General features: G+C 34.5%; 1 protein-coding gene across 3 annotated transcripts in view; it reads right to left on the bottom strand.

Moving 5' to 3' along the window:
* Positions 1-20706, bottom strand: part of dgkb (diacylglycerol kinase, beta) — a 56031-nt gene extending 35325 nt beyond the window's left edge. For 2 of the 3 annotated variants that reach the window (XM_079609712.1, XM_079609714.1), the window contains exons 1-16: positions 18467-18571; positions 17352-17481; positions 14737-14813; positions 14238-14388; positions 13199-13336; positions 12547-12596; positions 10864-10938; positions 10663-10782; positions 10119-10236; positions 9498-9586; positions 9111-9227; positions 8750-8848; positions 8554-8652; positions 4978-5051; positions 3521-3595; positions 923-1008 (exon numbers count right to left, since the gene is read on the bottom strand). In XM_079609712.1, the coding sequence (XP_079465838.1) occupies positions 923-1008; positions 3521-3595; positions 4978-5051; positions 8554-8652; positions 8750-8848; positions 9111-9227; positions 9498-9586; positions 10119-10236; positions 10663-10782; positions 10864-10938; positions 12547-12596; positions 13199-13336; positions 14238-14388; positions 14737-14813; positions 17352-17481; positions 18467-18469 (1501 nt within the window). In that variant the 5' untranslated portion in view covers positions 18470-18571. Of the gene's footprint in view, positions 1-922; positions 1009-3520; positions 3596-4977; positions 5052-8553; positions 8653-8749; positions 8849-9110; positions 9228-9497; positions 9587-10118; positions 10237-10662; positions 10783-10863; positions 10939-12546; positions 12597-13198; positions 13337-14237; positions 14389-14736; positions 14814-17351; positions 17482-18466; positions 18572-20579 lie in introns of those variants that run through there. The other variant, XM_079609713.1, reaches the window with a different exon arrangement.
* Between the last annotated feature and the right edge of the window lie 2250 nt (positions 20707-22956).

The raw sequence follows: 22956 nt of genomic DNA, 5'->3' as shown, positions 1-22956 counted from the left end.
ATGTACCAGCATTGTTTTGCATTTTGTGACTTTCAGTCAAATACAAAAGATTTTTCCAGTCATATATTTTGTCATTGAGGATTTCTTTCTTTTTTTTAAAGTGTTAAAATATCTTGTTCTCATGAACCCAAAATTGTGTATCATCTCGTCTTGTGTATCGTCAGACCCCTAAAAAACTTAACTTTCCAACAACAAAATTGTGGCCAGTTAAAATGCTGAGTGGCTAGTAACTATATACTGTATACACACACACATACAAGCATTTACATATACAGTATACTGTATGTACAACCAGAGTATATATGCATGCAGATATGTGTATGTATGTATAATGGAATAAATGGCAATGTCAAAATACAGTGGTTCTTTTCTGATTCACTCCTCTGAAAGCATCCAGTCTATTACTCGGTCTTTGTTTTGATTGATAAAAAATGGAGGCAATTTTTGACAAATAAAGGACTAAATGAGGAAACAGTCATCTAAAAAAAAAAAAAAATCACCTGCGGAGACTATTCTTCAGATGATATAAATAATATGCCATTTCTTGAAGAAAGATAATCATCCTATTTGCCCTGAAAATACAGATACGAATGTAATAGCTTTAGTTCTGTGAAAAATAAGTATTTGACTATTTTGACAAATATAACAAAATCACTTCTGTATAAAAGAACCTCTGAAACATCAAGAAAAGCCTTTTTTGCTGCAGATGTCATTACGTTAAGAAGTTTAACTTTAGCTTGCTGTTTTTATTATATCTATAATGAAAACTTCCTGTATTTAATTTACAATATGGCAGCAGTATGGAAGCCCAGATCCACACGAATCCAGCGTTTAATTGCCCTGATGACCAAGGGCCAAAACAAACAATAAGTTGAAAAATGAGTGTGTTTTGGGTTTCAATTTTCACATCATCTGAACTCACCTATTACGTCAAGAATCCATCCAACGGTACCATCTCCACCACAGGCCAAGACTCTGAAGTCTGGAACATCTCGAAAGAAATTTAAGCTGAAATGAAAAGCGTTAAAGTATTTAAATATTATAACCACAACTTTATACTTGTACAACTGTTAAGTATTATATATGAATTAATTTAGTGAAAGATAACAACAAGGTTAATGAGTCAATAGACATTTTTTCAAACAATAACGAAAAGTAAAATAGTAAAACTAAAAATATATATTACAAAGAATAATACATTTTATATTTAATAAAAGTCTATATTATACATTTTGAAAAATCTACTTATACAAATTTTTCCACCATATTAGACCTTTATTAACAAATGCAATGCAAATCCATCTTTTCGAAAGCAAAGCCTGTTCAGAAGCTAATCAGATCTACCAAGACAATGTTCATTACAACGTCTTCCGTTCCTTCACAATAATAAAGCTGTAACCGCATGAAGGGATCTTACATGGTGGCGTGCAATATAAGACTCTCAATTACTTTACTTATTAGGACATGCAGGCTTGGCAAATCATATTAGACAGCAAAAACAGACGACCAATCGCATGAAAAAAGCAACTTTGAGGATGTTTGAGCATGAAGAAACAAACACTCAGTTTGCTCTAATTGTGTTAGCCATACCTGTAATTGACAGGACAGCCCGGAGTTACACCTGACAGTCACCTTGACAAAGCAATGTCACATTCTCATCACATGACTACACCAAACTCATGTGTTATTTCAACAGATGTGACTGTCAATGCATAAAGTCAAAATCTATCTTTTCCACCAGCAGAGAAACGTCAATACATAGGCTACACCTGACCTAGTCAGTAGGACTTCAAACACCATAATCAATAAGTTCAAAAGCAAATTGGCTGACAAGGTCACTAAATGGTTTCTGGAGAGGATTGCTCAATGGGGTGCACTTATAAAAATCAGAAAAACCTGGGTAAAAATGTATCTAATGAGGCTAAGAAATTGGACAGAAATCAGCCTTTTTTTAAAAAATCCTAAAAAACAGTGGGAAATATTCAGTGGAGTAAAAAGTGTGTCAACTCATATGCATCGATCTTGAAATATTATTATTCTTTTTTTTTTATCGTGAATAATTTTTTACCACTAATATAAGATGCTAGAAAACAAATTTATTGAGATTTGGTACAATAGCAAAAATAATTTATGTTTGTATAATACTTTACAACAAGGTTTAATTTGTTAACATTAGTTAATGTTGAACTAACAATGAGCAATACATTTGTGACAGTATTTATGAATGTATGCTCACCAGGGCTGCATTTACAGTAAAAAATTGAATAAAATCAGTAATATTGTGAAAAATTATTACAATTAAAACATTTTTTTTTCTATTTTTATAATATTTCAAAATGTCATTTATTCCTGTGATTTCAAAGCTGTATTTTCAGCATCATTACTCCAGTCTTCAGTGTCACATGACCCTTCAGAAATCATTCTAATACGCTGATTTGATGCTCAAGAAACATTTATTATTAATAAATGTTTAACAAACTCCTAATTACGGCATATTAATAGTTAGTAAGCTAGTTGTTCAGTTTAGGTATTGGGTTTGTTAAGGGATGTATAATATAGTCTTGCAGAATAAGGCATTAATATGTGCTTTATAAGCACTAATGAACAGCCAATATCCTAGTAATATGCATTCTAATAAGCATTTAGTTAATAGTGAGAATTGGACCATAACTATTTTCCTTTATTTATTTGCATATGAGAAATAGCAATATACAAATATCAAATAAGTATATAAAATATAAAAATATCAAATTAGTAAGATTTTTCCCTGCCAACGATTATTTTTAAAGAATCCTGTACATAATCAAATCACTAATTAAATCCAATCAAATTTCTTTGTAACTCATACTGAATTGTTCTGAATTCACAACAATTCTTTCGAAAACCTACAGTATGAACAGTGAATGAAATCGATTTTCTGTCTACCCAAAATATTCACCCCTAGTTAATTTACATGGCAACATCCCACAATAACATTTCCACTTTCTTTATTGCTCTTTAAAATTTCATTTTCAAAATATAGTATCAATGAATATTGTCACAGCCCTCACGGCTGTGCACTTAACTCAAAAGCGACCACATCGCTGGCATACTAATAACAAATTCAGTCAGTGATCACAGAGTCCCATGGTTGCGTACATTTGATTGACACCACCGATGGTATGCGTGATCACACAAGGCCCTGAGAGCGGCAACACACTAACACTAACATGAATCTATTATGACCAGCTGACTGTCAGCACTGGACACTTCCACAGCCTGGCTTTGTTCTCTGCAGTGTTTGTGATGGCGGATCTAACCCTTTAATAATGTCTACATTTGCAGCTGAGACACAGACAGAGATTGTCATGCATGAATTAGTGCACATTACCATCAAGCAGTGTCTGCATATACAATATATTGTTAACGTCTGGTTGTCGTAACTCTTATGTAGGATCATAAACTGAGAATGTGCCGCAAAAAAAGCTAGACAGGAGTGAGCATTACGCTCCTGTTAGAATGCTAAGATATTGCCTCTCACCCAGGCATGGGGCCGCTCTTGGCCAGGTTGTAGACTTGACGAGGGTTCAGCAGGTACTGGAACTTTCGGAAGATCCTAGATAGGACAGACGTTATGAACAAATCAGTGACTAGGAAAAATTGCATTAAATGTCAATAAAATTGCTTTTGTTTTAAAGTCACCATGATATCACAATGGACAATTTAAAAATATATATATATTGCCGTATTTATCATAAATGTTTTATCTGTGAAAATGATTATTATTATTCATGTGTCCTCATAATCTTTAATCAAAATAACTCCCCTCCCTCTTGCAATGACATCTCTTCTCTTCTCTGATGACGTGTTTACTAGAGCGAGGGCGGGACAACCTGTCACTCACATGAGATCGACCAATAGCAAACCACAACCATCCAACCATATAAACTGGTCCCACACTATAAAAAAATGCTTGTAATTTTTACAGAAAAACTGTAATATTGCTACAGTAAAACTGTTAATTGTTTAATCTGCAAGTTGCTTTACAGTACAGTTTATGGCACAAAAAAATAGTTTAGCATGACATTATGTAACTAATTTTACATTAAATGATGGTCAAATTTATGGTATTTGGAATTAAAACTATGAATTACTGTATAATTTACGGCAACAAACAATTAAAGGACATTCCCAGGACAAGACCCTGTAAAATAAAATATGACTATATTTGATTAAAATAGTTTTGTTTATTTTTATTTTTGTTATCACTAATGTACATTATTATTATTTTTTGATACAGTATATTTACAGTTATTCAGTTCGTGAACCGTTATGTTGCTTTTATTTTACCACCTGAATTAGTACGGTACGGTGGTTATCAGTGCAGATAAAAAGCAGATTCTGGTACCGTATTAACATTATATGGAAATGCACTGTTTTAGGTTGTAAAATATACAGGCACCAATATGCTATTCTATAATATCAAAAACATTTTCACTGTATTTTTTACTGTGAATTTCTGGCAACCACCGCTGGCACTTTTTTACTGTAAATTTAACAGGATATTTTTACAGTGAGTTTTCAAAAATAAGATGGATTAATTTGAATAGAAACTATACAAAAATATTTGACATCATAGCCATCTCATTCAATGTGGTTCATCAAGAGGAAATTTGATTTTATCTGGATCTTTAGGATGCCAAAACAGGGACACTGATTCGATTAGATCATTAGATCATCATTAAAGTTGCCAAAAATAGAATTGAAACTCAAAGAAGTTTCATCAACAAATTGATGGAAATCACAAAATCCATCATGCTCATTTGACCGAGGCTGCACATTTGGGGTCAAACTAACTGCTAGTGACCGATAAATTATGCAGATTGACTCTATTGTCTAAATTAGAACAGTAAATTAGAATTAGACAGTTGAAATGCTATATGAAAAATACTGTGGCGTCAATTTCTTAAATGTGACACCATCTTTCACAGTTCTCACCTTTCACCTTGTTTGCCTCCGCTTTTAGGGTTGACGAAAACCAACAGTGGATGAGTTCCTTCTGATGACGTAATCTACAGAATAAAGTGATGAAAATAATTATTACATATCCTAATTTAGATTTTAAGTGGATTTAGATTTTAAATCAGCTGTTGTCAATACCATGTGCACCATTATCAACATTAATTATTAAGTCTTTTCTACTAAACTTTTGTTATCAAATCTTGCCTAATATCTCTCATTCACCATCTAAACCTGACATTTTTAGTGAGCAATTTGATCATTCTCTCTCTTTTTTTTTCTTAATTATAAAAGAGGCCTACAACCTAAAGTATAACATAATGTTGTTGAGCTCAGAATAACTCTTTTTTTTTACAAAAAGTCTTAAGATGTCCCAGCCATGAAAACCCACGTCATACGACGCATCTAGCAAACCTCAGTAATCAGCTCCATATTTAGTCATTAATGACAGTCTTTGACCATGAGTCACTTTTCTGCATGGATGCATGATGATTGTGGGGTTTTGGAGCGGACGATGCACGCACAAACTAATCCAGAGAGTGTGAGTCGTCTTCCGGTGGACAGTGACTCAGATGAAGCGCTTAAAACAGAACCCGTCGAAACAATCCCAGCAGGCCCAGGTGAATTAATGAGCCGCCCGTCCGGCGACGAGTGATCCATTACTTCCTCTAATTATAAATAATAATCCTGATTATTACACTGGTTAGCCGCCGCCAGCCAAGATGGATGGCCCAGGACATGATTTGTCTTTTTTCGTTCTGTCATTACTATGCTCAGACAACGCCCAGTCACAGCGGGTCACTGCAGCCTAACTGTTGCCTCAACCAAGTTAATATCTAAGAATGCAAAGTGGGATTTTGAGATAAAATTGTCATTTTGGCCGAAACTTATAATAGTTGATGATTCTTCGCTAGGAAGTTCATCATTAACATTATGGGTCCACATTACGTTAATGGACCTTTTTTATTTATATTCTTATATTTCAGTTTCATTGGGGACAATAATGCACAAAATATATCATATCTGTGGCATATCAGTTATTAAATCCTTTTTTTAAATGTACTTGATATAGAGGTGTCAAGTAACGAAGTACAAATACTTCGTTACATTACTTAAGTAGAAATTTTGGGTATCTATACTTTACTTGAGTAATTATTTTTCAGCCGACTTTTTACTTCTACTCCTTACATTTTCACACAATTATCTGTACTTTCTACTCCTTACTTTTTAAAAATAGCCTCGTTACTCCTATTTCATTTCTGCTTGTTTTCATTCCGGCTTGTCGTCGTTCAAAAAATGGGCAATTATACAATAGATCTGAGTCCCGCCTCCTGAACACACATCGCTAAACTGATTGGCTTTGTGTTTTCTTTCTAACTTGTGAGAGGCTGTCCGCGCGGCGCGCTGTAGTTACATTTTGTTGTGCGAAGCGGCACTCCTCCGAAGGAAACCTACTGTAGATGCGGTAAGCGAGGGAGAAATTAATCAACAGTTTTGTGCTCAAGAATACGGGGCAAATCGCGTCAAATATTGCTTTGGGGACAGCCGTTTTTACAATATTGCCTACTGTATGACAATCGCGGGATAAGTGGCAAACATAATCGTTAGTGTGTGCGCGCGTGTGTGTGAGAGAGAGAAGAGAGAGAGTGTGTGCGTGTGTGTGAGAGGGAGACTGAGTGTGCGTGTGTGTGTGTGAGAGAGAGAGAGAGAGAGAGAGAGAGAGAGAGTGTGTGTGTGAGAGAGAGAGAGATAGTGTGTGTGTGTGAGAGAGAGAGAGAGGAGAGAGAGTGTGTGTGTGAGAGAGAAGAGAGAGAGTGTGGAGAGAGAGAAGAGAGAGAGTGTGTGTGTGTGTGTGTGTGTGTGTGTGTGTGTGTGTGTGAGAGAGAGAGAGTGAGAGAGTGCATGCGTGTGTGTGTGTGTGAGAGAGAGAGAGAGAGAGTGTGTGTGTGTGCGCAACCATTATAGTGTCAAAATATCCCCACAAAGATGGCAATATCCGGAATCCTTATATGCGGCTGAAACAGGTAGCCTAGTGCCTCACAAGTTTTTCAACATTTACATTTTAATATATATAACATTATAGTCATTATGGCCTTAGAAATTTTTTTTTGGGATGCACTATAGGCCCCTTTGGCGCGGTCTAAGCTTTTGTCCTTAATGGCATTTTTTGCCTTGCATTACTTTTACTTTTATACTTTAAGTAGTTTTAAAATCCAGTACTTTTACACTTTTACTTGAGTAAAAAGCTTGAGTTGATACTTCAACTTCTACAGAAGTCATTTTAAACCCTAGTATCTGTACTTCTACTTGAGTAATGAATGTGAATACTTTTGACACCTCTGCTTGATATGTAATAAATGTAATCTTTAGCCAATCTCAAATGAATATCCATTATGGGAAAACACCTTATATTGTAAATAAATAAATTCACTTGTATCGTTGGAAACGAATGATTTTAGTTGTTACCTGATTTATTGTTTATTTATTTAGACAAAACAGCAAACTATATGAATATCCGCAATTTATCCAGTAGGATATCAGCCATATTAATTAAAAATAATTAATAATACATAAAAAATACATAAAATAAAATATTTTAAAGGGTTGGTTGAATATGATTTCACTTTTCTAACTTTAGTTAGTGTGTAATGTTGCTGTTTGAGCATAAACAACATCTGCAAAGTTACGACACTCAAAGTTCAAAGCAAAGGGAGATATTTGCTTTTAAAGAAATCGTTTTTTAAGGACTACAACAAACGGCTCGTAGGGACAACACGACATTCCTCCCGGGTTCATGACATCACTGACCCTAAAATTTAACCCGCCCCCGGGAACACGATTTATAGATTATCAGAATATAAATGTGCTAATCAATGACTAGAAGATAACTACACATAAGCTACATAAATTAATCAATTAACCATTCAGGAATGTTGTCTACAATACATGTTGTCACTTCTTCTTGAGTCTCTCCATTATTGTCTGACTCCGGTTTGAACATAAACATTGACATTTTCAGTGCATGTGTATGTAAGGTAAAAGGACACAAGCTGTTGAAGCTCCGCCCTCTGTGCAGCAGCTCATTTGCATTTAAAGGGACAGACACAAAAACGGTGCGTTTTTGCTCACCCTCAAAAAGTGACTTTAACATGCTATATCAAAATATCTGTGGGGTATTTTGAGCTAAAAATTCACATACACACTCACAATAAATACAATAAATGTATTTATTTTATATCTTGTGAAAAGGGCATACCGGTATACCACCCCTTTAATATAAGCGCATCCTTAGTTAACATGTAATTTTCATGTTCAATTTAATATTCAATAATGTCCCTAATTAATATGAGATCTTAGATGCATGCATAATAATTACAAAAATAAATAGCTAAATAAAATGTTTTAGATGGATGTTACCTCAGGACATGTCAACTTCCCAGACAGCATTAGGAAAGCACAGTTTAACTTCAGTTTTGTTTAGCTATAATCTGCAGGAAATGGACATGCTTTTAGTAACATCCCACTCTACAGTACGTGTGAAATTGTGTCATTCACCTGTAGCCCCTGTCCATCCACTGATACAGAATTGGTCCTTTGTATTTCCCGCCGGCCTCCTGGTTGGCTGGAGTCTTTTCTCACAGTAGACTGTCTCTCCTGCAGTTAAAGGTCACATGTAAAGGTCTAAAAGAGCTGAGCTTTCTATAACCATCGATTCCAAAAATAACACAGGAAAAGAAATATGAGATATTACCAGTACAACAGGACATATAGTGTTTGGAGGAAGGATGTGATCTCTCAGTGGTCCGCAGTCACATTCGGGTTTGACGTGTGAAGCACACTTGTTGTGTAGCTGTTGTGTAGGAGGAGAACATAAGTTTAAAACACATCAGACAATTCAACAATATTATTTTACGTACAGACTTATGTTACTGAACAGGCCTACATGTTGAATTTATCAAATAAGTATGTCTAATTCTACTATTAAACTGTGTGCACGTTTCACAAAAATCACTTTAATAATTGGATAACATGCCTTTAAAAACTTCAATATATTTTCAGATCATAAAAACTGTAATAATTGTTTGTAATGAGAAAGAAAGTGATAAACTCACAGTAATCTGGCACCAGACACAATGAAGGCCCGTAAGACCCTGGTAACACTTGATGGTTTTGTGACACTTATCACACTTGCTTGGACAGTTTCCCTCAACCCAGAAATGATGCATAATCTATTAAAAAAAACATTTTGTTATATATGTATACACACAGTATAAAGAAAGGAAGAAAGAAAATATAGACAAAGGAGTATGCGTTTTGATTAAGACTCATCATTGGTGTATTTGGTTCTCTTTTTAAACCAGGTTAATCATGTAATTAGCAATGCTTAGAGAGAGAATTTCTTTCTAATTTCATTAGCTGAAAAGAAGCCCTTGGTCTAAGCCCCGTGGAACATTGGTGATCCAAGCGTGCTGGTTTTTAAACACTACAATTCGACGCACCTCTGTGTTTTTCTTGGATTTGACGTATGTTTTGATGCAGGACGGGGGGGCTCGAGCCACACATCTCTCGTGAACGGTGTACTTACAGACTATGAACCAGACAGACAGAGAATTAATTCACAATGTAGAAATGTTTGGATGATTTGTTACTGGCTTCTAGTCTATCAATTTCTATGTTTTAATGTTTATTTTAATTATATTTTAAAATGTATACATTTTGAATAATTACTTATTTAATATCAAACATATTTTTATTGTTAATTATTAATATACTATTTATTTAAATAATATCTACTTCACAGAAGTGCATAAATATATATATTTTAAAAGTATAGAAATGAAAGTATATAAATACACACACACACATATATATATATATATATATATATATATATATATATCGGTAGTACATTAAATTATTATTATCTCACAACCATCTTCAAATCTTTGATTGCATTTGTTTAAAGATTAGATATTTAACACACCAACTTATTTATATTCCAAATTAAAGTAAATCACATGATTTTTTACTTGTATTTGTCAATTTGTACTTATCGAATAAGGCAAAAAAAAAAAAAAAGAATCATCTAGTGATCAATGTAATAAATGTTGTGAACTAACAGGAACAGCACAGGCCTTGCTTTCCCAATCCAATCAACATATTCAGACACAGGTTACAATATGCAGGTTTACTGAAGTGCTTCAGTCTCCACACATGCTGCCCGTCATCCTTTACATTCTGCAAGAGAGAGAGAATGAGAAAGACAAAGATGACAGTGAGAGAATGAGAATAAGACATCAATGAGGACTTGACAATGACAAAACAACTGTAATGAAAAACATTACAACATTGACATGAAGGTGATTCTGGAATCCTACTGGGATATGTCTTGAAAAGTGTCAAATATGCATCTTTAACAATTTGGAGGTCATGCCAAATATATCAGACACCAGACCACTAATGCAGCTGTCGAGGCCTTTAAAATGAGTGGAGGACTCCATCTAGTGGGTAAGGAGAGTGTAACATCAATTTATCAACTGATGAATCTGTTCTTCTGGCTTAGATGAATGGATAGATGGACAGACAGGTGGACTGGATGGATGGACTGACTAGTGGGTAGTTGGACATACACATATAAATATATAAAACTGAACTGGTAATCACATTTTCAAGTCCCAGCAGCACTAGCAGAGGAATGGTGGTCAAGCCACCCTGGACCCACTCTTCAAGAGAAACCATCCCGTCATGGTCATAGTCAATCTCCTGCATCATTTCCTCCAGAATCTACACCCCACAAACACAAAAAAGTTAATAATCAGAAAACATGGTTAAATTCTGCACAAGATCAAATTCAATTTAACTTACTGGCTTCAGTTCTGTTACGTCCCACTCCAGATACTCTGCAACATGCATCATCTGAGAGATAATGTGCTCCAGTTCCTGTTCAAGAGGAGAAAACTTTCTGCATTACATCACTGCAACTCTACACAAAGATCTAGGCCGTCATTCGAAATCGCATTAACTTAGAAAATTATTTCTTTGCATCTGATAAAAAAATTGGGGTTGAGGTAACGCATTACAAGTAACGCAAGCTACGTAATCAGATTACTTTTTTGAAGTATCAAATATCTTTATTTAGTTACTTCGACAAATAAGTAACGTAAGTTACTCTGTTTTCCTATTTATTGACTGATAAATCAGGAGTAAGTGCAGAGATGTTGTGTGCACTGTCTAAACATGATGGTTATTGTAGTTCTAGATTAAATGTGACTCATCTCAGTTGAGTAAAATGTTTGTTTCTTTAAAAAAATATATATCTTATATACCGTATTTGTTAAAAAGTAAATCTTCTACTAGCATGTTGTTCTGTCCTAGCTAGTATACAGTAAAAAAAAAATATGATCAATAAGTTATGACAGCATATGATTTTTAAAAAAAAATTCAAGTCAGTTTAATGTAATTTAAGTTGAAATGACTTAAACATCCAAGTTGATAGTACTTAAAAATTAAAGGCAGCTACTCTTTTTATAGTGCAATGGGCTTTATTAGCTTAAAACGTCCAACCTGTTAAGGTCCACCTTGTTACACATTGCTTCGTAAAAAAGTAATGTAACAGGGTGGAAAGACTCCATAGAATATAGTACAGTACATAGCATGAAAGTACCGTATGTGATTTTGCATGCAGCCTTAGGGGCGCTTAATCCTGCACCACGAGATCTATCTTTTTACAACATATTTTTTTTTTACTTCCAACTTAATCAAACACATCTGACACAGGTAATCAATGTCTTTGAGTTCATTCAAAAATTACAGAGTCTGAAAACAAACTCAACAGTAAGGAGCAAAACTGAGCATCCATCATTTCTCAATAGTGTATGAAACTATTGAGTGTATGATAAGTGTATGAAAACAATTCAGCGTTAAACCACTAGGTCGCGTATTAAGGGGTTTAAAAGACACTTAAAGGGGTGATGAACTGAGCTATCAAATTTTCCTTGAGCTTTTGACATATAAGAGGCCATCATACTATAAGAATATCCTGTAAGTTTCAGAACTGAAAACTTCCTTGTTAGTCCAATAAAAGCTTTTATTGACTCCAGGCACAGCGAAGGTTTTTCAAAGTGGGGATCTATGACGTCAAAGGGTATAAAACACCGCCTCCGCAGAAGAAGATTGACGCCTACTTCAACACCGCCTGTTAAGCCCCGCCCACCGATGTGCGTATTATATGAAACTCATTATAATATGCAAAACTGTTATCCAATCATAGCAGTGGGCGTTTACTTCCAAGTCTTCAACATGGCACGCCCATAAAAACAGAGCGTTTCAGGAGCTAGGCTCAAAACCAGGGTAGAAAATAGCCTATTACTTATTCATGTTTTTGAATGTAAAAACCAAGCGAACTTCATAAGTTGACCTCAGACAACAATATAAATTTTTTTTTAAAAGCCAGTTCATGACCCCTTTAATATTCAATAATACTGCATTATTGATCTGGTATTAAAACGGTAATAAACTGGAGGGACTTCTGGAAAGATGAGGTCTCACCTTACTGTCTAAAAACCCGTTCCCATCTGTGTCATAAAGCCGAAACATAACTGTGACAGAAACAAAGAGAGACGGAGAGAGGTTAAAAAAAGAGAAAACACTGCAGTTTTAATACAAGGATAATATATGCATCTGATAGGAGCACTGTTTCAATTGCAAATTCTGTATCCTTCAAAATAGGATATAAAGTGGGTGTTGCCATGGAAACCAGCAGCTCAGCCAATAGCAGAGTCTCTCAAGAAGTCAATTTAATCAGGTTTAGCACCATTTAAACTAGACTAACACGTCACAGACGTCCTTTATGCAAACCGATTGTTCTTTCTTTCATAACAATGACTCAGAGGTGCTATCAGCCAGAGGTTATTAGAATCTGAGCATTTCAGCAGTTTAACCATGTCTGTCTCGTCCGTCTGCCCATAGCAACAGGTTTCTGAACTAGCAGCCTAGAATTACAATTACAAAAGCTGCCAGTAGATGGCAGCACAGCCTCATGTTTTCTCCATTTTGGAAACCAATTGGCAACCAAATTACGGAAACAAATGGAAACCCAGCACAATATAAAGAGTTTCTTCCACATCACAAAGAACTTGTAGGTGTACTTTAAGTTATTTTAAATAAAAATGGAAGGGTATAGTATAGTAGATGATCATACATTCTAGTTTGTCTTCTGGTCGTCCGCCCTCCAGGAGAGAGAGGTAGCAAATCATATCCTTCAGCTGGATTGTGCCGAGAGGTTCGGACAAAGTTGTCACCTTTGGCGGAGTGCAGTTTCCCTTTATCAGCTTTAAACCTTGAAAAGCACAAATTAGATATGTTTAAAGCGCATTGATTTCTGTGTATCTGCTATGTTTTGGCAAGAACCGAAACTAGAAATCACTGGAATCTCCATTTTTGGTCTAACTGTTGTCCTGGAATATTGTTGCAGCTCTATTGCTTTTAAGAAAAAGGTATACAATTAAAACTGAATAAAAAGAACAAATGAAATATTGCTGCTTTGTGTGCATATGTGGCCAATATTATCGGTTCTTACACTACCTGGTCAGTGAGATTTTTATGCTCAACAAGGCTACATTTATTTGATCAAAAATACAGTAAAACAAAAACACTGTTAAATATTATTACAATGTAAAAAATTATTTTCCATTTTGGAATTATTATATAATGTAATTTATTCCTGTGTTCAAAGCTGAATTTTCATCATTACTCCAGTCTTCAGTGTCACACGATCCTTCAGAAATCATTCTAATATGATGATTTACTGCTCAAAAAATTATCATTGTTTGAGCAGTAAAAAAGTTCATAAAAGTTAAAACTATAAAAGTTCAAAAGCAGCACTTATTTGACATAGAAATCTTTTGTAACAGTACAAATGTCTTAACTGTAACTTCTGATCAATTTAATGCATTTTTTACACTGCTTTAACAGCAATTTTCTATATATATATATTTTTTTTTGCTTTAACTCATCAAAATAAGTTAAGCATTGTTTTTAAATAAGTTATACAAGATTCTTTTAATTTTTTAAGTCAGTTTAATGTAAGTTGAAATGACTTAAATATCCAAGTTGATTGTACTTAAACAGCTTATTGGTAAATTCTTGATTAGATATTACAGTATATTACATTTGTAGTTTTTCTCAAATAGGTTTGCATAAGTTTGTACAGCCTGTGTGATTGGGAAGACCCGAATTACCCATGATCCTCTGCTTGTCCATCATGGAGGGGCTTGGCTCGGGGTCTTTGTTGCAGAAACTGAGGAAGAGATGCTGACAGAACTCCACAGCAAGTTCATTCTCCAGGAAGGTCTCCATGAAGAGCTTGAAACCCTCAAAGTCAATTTCCTGCTGAAGGTGATTTCCCCCGTTACTCGATTAATACTTCATACTAACATAATAACTGCATTATCAGGCTGTAAAACTATAAAAATACAAATGACCTGATTGAAGATTTCCTGCTTCTACGCAGAACAAAATGACAAACAAGAGCCATCTTCAGTAAATGGATGCCAAGCAATTATGGAAACAATGGTTTCATTACCCAATACAAACATCATATAGTTGAATGGTTCAAAAATCTGCTGAAATTAGATCATCATCATCATCATCATAACATTCGGTCCAGTACAGCATTTATAGCTCAGCATGAACACTGCAATATAATGTGCTTCACAAGAGCATAAAGAGTTGCAATACCTCTTCAGGACTATACTTGGCCAGAATCCCATCTCCATGAAACTCCTGGAGAACATCTCTTAGTTTCTTCGTTGTGTCTGCGACAAATGAGTCAAATAAGAGGAAGATAACAGTTAAGACAGAGTAAGGAAATTTACTTCAAGACATTTGAGGATCAATGATGTGCTGATGTAGTGCTAAAATTATGCCCCCAAAAACTTTTTTATGATAAACAAGTCGGATGTGTAAAGGAAGAAGATCTTTTGGCATTTTTTAGATATGGCAAGGTTACACTTCCATTAAAAAGTTTGGGATCGATAACATTTTTTTATGTTTGTATTTTATGCTTCCCAAGGCTGCATTTATTTGATCAAAAAAAAAATACAGTAAAACTATTAAATAAATATTTTAATGTATTAATAATTGTTTTATATTTTAAAATGTAATTTATTCCTGTGATGGTAAAGCTGTATTTCCAGCATCATTACTCCAGTCACACGATCCTTCAGAAATCATTTATAATATGATGATTTGAAGAACAGTATACTGAATCCTACCTGTCGCAAAATTGTCTGTGACTTCTCTTATAAAACATAATTTTTATAGTGTAAACTATAAAAAAAGTCAATCAATCCAAAACAATTTTTTTATTGGATAACATGCATAGTTTAGCCGATACGCTGACGATTCAATAAATAAGCTGTTTTCCCTCCAACATTTATTCAGATTAGAATAAATCAGGCGTTTCAGGGAGTTCAGAAACAGTGTTTACTGATATAAAGAATAATTCCCTTTGTAGTGAACCTTGTGCTTTGTAACTGTTCAGATCCCCTTTTATGCTCAAACAGCAACATTACACAATAAAGACATTTGAAATGTAAAAAAAGCATCACTTTGAGGAGATCAGATCATCTCTATCATTGAGTCTGATGAAGGTAGAGCTCTCAACTATAAAACCTAGCAGACATTCATTCAGCTGCAGAGAGATGTATCCCTCCTTCCTCTTCACTAATGTCCCATATTGTTGTACTGCATGCTAGCCAATCACAATGAGAGAAGCCCAGGCCCGGCACAGGAAACAGCGGGCTCTGGGGGCATCAATTATTCAGATTACTCAATTAAATGCAGAAGATCTCTGTTCTCTGCATACTTAATGAAAGATCTTCTCTTTGACAGTGGATTTGTTATGTATGAATGCAGGTTTTGGGGTAATTAAAAGGCGCACATCTGTATCTTGATCTTTATGTGGTCGTTTTTGAATTGGTGTGCAATAGATCCTTTATTATTGTTTTGTCATGCAGATTCTTGCTACTAAAACGGTCTAATAATAGTTTTATCTCTTTATCTTAATGGTAAATATAATACATAATGGATGAAAAAAAAAATTTGACAGCAAACAAAGAGATTTACTAACCGATTTCCTCCAAAAAGAGATTATAGATGACACTTCGGTTAGACTGACTCCCACCACAGCATTAGCACTCAAAGGAATCAACGTTCATCATAGATGGATTATGTATTTAGTGGAATTAATAACTGTCAGTCAGAATTTTCTCTCCCATCAAAGTCTGGTACCGATTGGATTAGACTGAAGACTTAACCTTAAGCTCCAGACAGGAAATGACATTTCCTTAAGTGACACATCCACAAATGGTGTTAAATGGTTCGATTTTTATTCCTGTGAACTGGCAGCCTGTCAGTGTCTCTGCAAGGATATTTAGATGATCTAGAGGCTTTTTGGAGATACTGAAGAATAAACCGTGAATGATGAATTGAATTTAAACTGTACACCGCAAAAAAAAAAAAAAAAAAAATCTTGTTTTCCAATACAAATATCTAAACATTCTTAAACCAAGATACATTTACTCGAGAAGAAAAATTACTGAAGATATTTATATAAATGACTTATTTCCAGGAAACAATTATAAAAATGAAGTAAGTTTATGCTTAAAACAAGAAAAAATATCTGCCATTAGAGTCAGAAAAACAAACTATTTTTTAAAGGGAAAACAAAATTATTTTCCAGACCCTATTGGCAGATATTATTTCTTGTTTGAAGTACTTAATATCTTGAGTAAATTTCTTCTCAAGTAAATGTATCTTGATTAAATATATTTTTTTAAATGTATGATTTGACTCGCCCATCTCAAAAATGTTCTTAAAGTCGGCATGAAATCAAAATTGACACTATTTACTTTGTTAGCGGATATTACTAGTCTTGTGGTGAACAATTAATCCGTGCAAGTTAATACATGGAAAAAAATTGTTTGCCGAAGTTATCTTTAATCAAAGTCTGAAAAGTTACTTCCGGGTCTGGAATGGCGTTCTTTTCTGATGACGTAGGTTTGACGGCTTGGGTTGGTTAATCGCTTAACCACTCCCCTCAAACCGTTACTCTGCTGTGGGCGAGAGATGGAGAGGAGGAGCGCTAAAGTAAAACGCTGCCCTCTGTTCAATATTCCCTTTCACTCGGAAATGCGTCACAACACTTGAGAAAAGTCGTTTGCAACTTCGGGTTCACGTGGACTTTAAGTAAACATAACTGAACTGAACTATAAATGACGCATTGATAAACAAATATTGGACAAATTTGGTCAAAACTAACCAACTGAAGAATAACTAAACAAAGGCCTTACATTGTGCATAGTCTTGAAGAAGAGAGAATTCGTTTGGGCTCAAAGTGACAAACTTTTCTTCATTAGACATGATGCCCAGTGTTTCTCTTCCTCGGTTTACATTCCAGAATAAGATCCACCAGCTCAGCCTCTGAGGAGAGAATGAGAAAACTGTCAGTCATCCTTGTGAATTTTACAAAACTGATCATTCCAGTATGTCATATGTTACTCAAGCACATACCTTCAAGGTCAAATATTTTGTGTAATATATCTAGAATTAGCCTATTTCTCATTTCACGTAAAGCAGTTTTTGTGATTCTGTGCTTGGTACCGGTCATCACAGAACAACATGTGTCACATGTGCCAACAACAAATAATCAAATAGCTATGTAACATCATGCCAGTCAATACTGAAGTCAAAGCTAGACTGGACCTCAGTGACTGGCATTGATTGATGTGAAGCACTGCTTTGACTGGGTCCCAACAGTACTAAAGTATAACTGTCTTTCATCCTCAACAAGGCTGCATTGATTTGATCAAAGACACACTAAAAACAGTAATATTGTTAAATGTTATTATTAAAATTTAAAACAACTTTTCTCTTTTAAAGTGGACATATCATGAAAAGCGGACTGCGTGTCCCCGGTGCATCTACCAACCCAGAAAACGTGAAAAATGACAACCCAGTAACTTTGTTACTGTGACAACTTTGTTTTGGTAAGCCTTTGCAAGCATGTCAAAAAAATACCTGATCAGATTTCGCTCCCCTTCTGACCTAGGAAGGGGATCTTATTATAATATTAGCGCGTCATTTCCTAATCTTCACGTTTCCCACAGCGCCGCCATTTGGTTTTCGCAAGCGACAGGAGTGTAACGTTAACCAGTTCTAAAGCAATGGCAAAAGTTCAAGCAAAGCCTGCAAACTGTTCTGTTCTGTCGTTGGCTGCACAGACGAGCACAGAACACTATTTGACCAAAAAAATGGCATAGCTGTCTTATAAAGACCCCAGGAAAGTGTGTCAACTTCAACTTGTGTAAAAGTTAAACATGACGGTAGGCTAACGTTCGGTGCAAGTTGATGAGATGAATGTAGGCTAACTCCACAACAACTAGGCTACATAATTGTATCCACTAACCATTCAGAAACGTCCAGGTTCAGTCTAAAAGTTGTAACCTTTTCCTGTGTCTCTCCGTAAGGCTGCACTCTGCTTCTTATTTCTGAAATTTGACTGAAATTCGCGTTTTGTTATTGTTTGTTTCTGAAGCTCGTGTAAAGGATCGTGTTCTGGAGACGGGGAGCAGCAGCTCATTTGCATTTAAAGGGACACACACAAAAAGGGAGCGTTTTTGCTCACATCCAAAAGGGGGCAACTTTGCTATAATAAATTATCTGGGGGGTATTTTGAGCTGAAATATCACATTCTGGGGACACTAAAGGTTTATATAACATCTTGTGCATAATACTGTATGTCACCTATATGTAGCTAATACTGTATATCAAAACTGTATTTTCAGCATCATTACACCAGTCTTCAGTGTCACATGATCCTTCAGAAATCATTATATGCTGATTTGATGATCAAGAAACATGTATTATTATTATTATCAATGTTGAAAAGAGTGGTGCTGCTTAAATGTTTTTGGAAACTGTGATGCATTTTCTTTCATGATTAATGTATAGAAAGTTCAAAAGAACGTTTATTTGAAACAGAAATCATCTGTAACATTAATCTCTTTACAGTTACTTTTGATCAATTGAATGTGTCCTTACTGAATGAAGTTATTACTTTTGTTAACAAATAAAAATCATACTGACCCCAAACTTTTGAACAGTAGTGTGGGCTACAAAAAACTAAAAATTAAATGAAATCATAAACATTTTAAGCTAAACATCCAATGTAGATATTTGTGAGTTATCACAGGAAAACCATATTGTGGAGAAAAAAAAAACTAGTTACAAGTGAGTGTTTTATTTATCATTTGTTTAGACAAAATATTATATAATTTTAATATAAGCAATTTTTCGGTTATCGGCCATAACATGAATATAATTATCAGTTTCATTATCATGAAAATGATTATGTTTTTACTGTAGTAACATCTGTAGTAGTAACTGATATTTTGTGGAAATATTGTAGACTTCAACTCAATAATCTATTAAGAGAGTTAGTACAGAAAGGATGCACCGACAAGACAATAGTTATTTTCATGTTCAGTCTGATAAACATTAAAATTCAATATTATTTTGTCCAAATAAATGATAAACAAAACAGTATTGATCAATTTAAATGCTACATATGAATTTATGTATCAAAGCATTGTAGGAAAAATGAATATTCATTTTAAGATTTGCTAAAGATTACACTTCATTTTATCCAATTATTTGTGGTATTATAATGTTAAAAATGTTCTCAATGTGAGTGTTAGATAATGGCAAATCTAAATGTAAAAATAGAGAAAATGAGAATGTACATTTAAATATCCAATGTTGACCCATGATGACAATAAAGTACAAAATTCTAATATCAGCTAATAAGCAATATAGTACTGATAAATCAGTTTCTAAATGTGTTAAAGCTACTATTTTAATAACAAATATTATTAGAAACCACATGTGCCCTGACATAACCAGTATTACCTGTTGTTATTATGGTTTTGCAACAAGAAAACACATTTAAGTATTTATGCCTACTGTGCAAGAACATTTATACGTTCATAAGAGATGACTATTGTCACAAGAAAAAGAAGTTAAATAAAATGAGATCATGCACTCATCCATTCCTGAAGCACTCCTCAAACTGAAGGAAAACTCTGCAGCTCAATTCCACATCCTGTCATGCCTTCGAACTTCCTGCAACAAGAGCAGGAAGTGCCTGGAGCAAGTGTCTTTTCTGAAAGATAGTCTTTATTTATGAATAAAAGTGCCTGTCATGTCAAGAAACCAAAACAAACTCTTCTCAGCGTTACCTCGGGGTACGAAAAAAGGATAATCTTGGCCTCGTCTTGACCTCAATGCTTGAAATAATACATTATCCACAAGCTAGGCTCACAAAAGTGACAAATTACAATTGCATTAAATGATCACAAGTATACAAAACATTCCATACAATAATGCATATTCAACCCTGCACCATTAGTCATATCAACAATGCAATGGAAATCCAGTCAAGAGCTCCATCATGATGTCACTGGTAACAGATGGACCACGATTCCCACAAACACAAGTGCTCAATGCGGAGCTGCACTCACCTGATGCTTCTCAGAGTCAACAGCAGAGTCCAGCGGGATGTTATATCTCTAAGAGAATCACTGTGTGTGTGTGTCTGTGTCTGTGGGGAAATGAGCATGAGAGAGGAGCGCTGGAGAGAGGGAGAGCGATCTACTCATCTGCAACCATCAGTTCTCGTGGCTCTGTTCGCATCACACACTCCCCCTCCCCTCCTCTTTTTCCCCTTCATCTCTCCATCTCGCCATTTAGCAGGCAGTGGATCTGAGTGCGATATTATATGCTGCACATTAATATGAGTATGTGTACCTGGTGATACTGTTGAGACCCACCCGACTCTCATCCAAGGGACCCCCCTACTATGAAAACGTTGTATAATAGTGTATATTAACTTCAACTTCAATTAACATCAACAAACATTAAATGCTAGTTTTGACCTATTGCAGTTTAAGTATGAACACTTGGGGTCATGTTTTGGGTTTGCTGTGAACAGAAATAGATTAACATTTGTTTAATGATGACTCTGGAGAAGGAATCTATTTAACCAAATATTATATATATATATATATATATATATATATATATATATATATATATATATATATATATATATATATATATATATATATATACATATATATTTAAATAAAAATCTGTGGAACAAATTAATCACATTTAGAAATATGTAGAACCTTTTTTATATATTTGTTTAATATTTTCAAAAATGAAATTTTTTTGGACTAAAAAAAATGATAGAACAAATTAACCACATTTATGAATATGCAGATAATTAGTTAAATTTGTATTTTTTTTAAATATATTTTTCAAAGATATACAGTATTTCTTGAATTAAAAACAAATGATTTATACTTAAAAAATAAAATATTTTAAAATATATATCTTTGAATATTTTTCAAAGATTATGTTTTTGTAGTACAAATGATTACAATATATAAAATCATGTACAGCATATTAAATATAAAATTGATATAAATAAATATTAAATATAAATATTTTTTTAGAAATCCAAATTGTCGTCCTATCTCCAGTCTGATGATCCTTCAGAAATTATTCTGATACGCTGATTTGATTTATTTTTATAGTATATATATATATATATATATATATATATATATATATATATAGCACAACTGTGTTTAACATTGACAATAAGAAATCAAACCAACAAAATGCTATATATATACTCTCAGAAAAAGGTACAAAAGCTGTCACTGTGGCAGTACCTTTTCAAAAGGTACACCTTTGTACCTAAAGAGTGCAAATGAGTCCCTCAAAGGTACATATTGGTACCAAAAGTGTACATATTAGTACCTAAATGGTAGAACCCTTTTGAAGGGTACTGTCCCAGTGACAGCTTTTGTACCTTTTTTTCTGAGGGTGTATATAATCTTTACTGAATTCAGAAACCACATAGAAAGTCCAATTGTATGCCCATAAACATACAGATTAAAAGCATTGCTTTCTACAATGTCAGAAAAGTACTTTTAGCCAGAACAGCTCGTCACTGGGGCAGTTCCTCAACGCTACACCAGTAAAGGCTGCATGTTAGGTACTAATACGCACCCTTTTGTGTATGGCTAAACCTCCTGGATGTTTTGCATGGGACAGCTGGTCCATGGATTTTGCTAGAGGAAAGAGCATTCATGAGCTGTGACGTGACTAACAGCTTTTCCAAGCTTTCTGAATCCCCTCTATTTACCTGAATATCTCCAACCACATGTCATATAACTGAAATCCTATACAATCATTATATTCTGTAATCATTACAGTGAATATATTTGGAGAAATGCCTCAGTGTTTATTGTCTATAATAAAAAAGTCAATGGCATCCAAAACTGCTCAAACATTCTTCAAAATATCTTCTTTTGTGCACCACAGAAAAAGAAAGTCAGACAGGTTTGGAACAGTAGGAGGGTGAGTAAATTTTCATTTTTCAGTGAACTATCCCTTTAAGTTAACCAATGTGTGAATGCACAGAGCACATAACTTTTCAATAGCTGTTTGGAAGCCATTAACAAAGGCAAATTACTGCCAACTGTCTAGAAGGAAAACGCAACGTAAACGGCACGTATTTTATAAACAATCTGGTACAATCTCTCATTCAGACTTGTTACAAGGCTAAATGAGGCCACAAATCCTATAATACTGTATATTTGACTGTGGTCAACATCCCGTGGAAGAGCTTCATTCCAGGCTAGGAGACAGAAAGGACGGGCCTGTTCCTTTCTAGTTCTGCCAGTTGATGCAAGCAGTTGTAATGCTATAATCTGAACATGAGTCATTTGGGTCTTTTCTGGCAGCAAAACACCACATTTGTGAGGCTAACAGGACCCATCTGCCATTTTGAGGAGGACAGGCCTGTTATTTTCACCGCATTAT

Source organism: Phoxinus phoxinus, assembly GCF_949152265.1.
Source record: "Phoxinus phoxinus genome assembly, chromosome: 4".
Lineage (NCBI taxonomy): Eukaryota > Metazoa > Chordata > Actinopteri > Cypriniformes > Leuciscidae > Phoxinus > Phoxinus phoxinus.
Note: the sequence above shows the minus strand (reverse complement) of the source record. Positions and strands in the feature narration are given on the sequence as shown.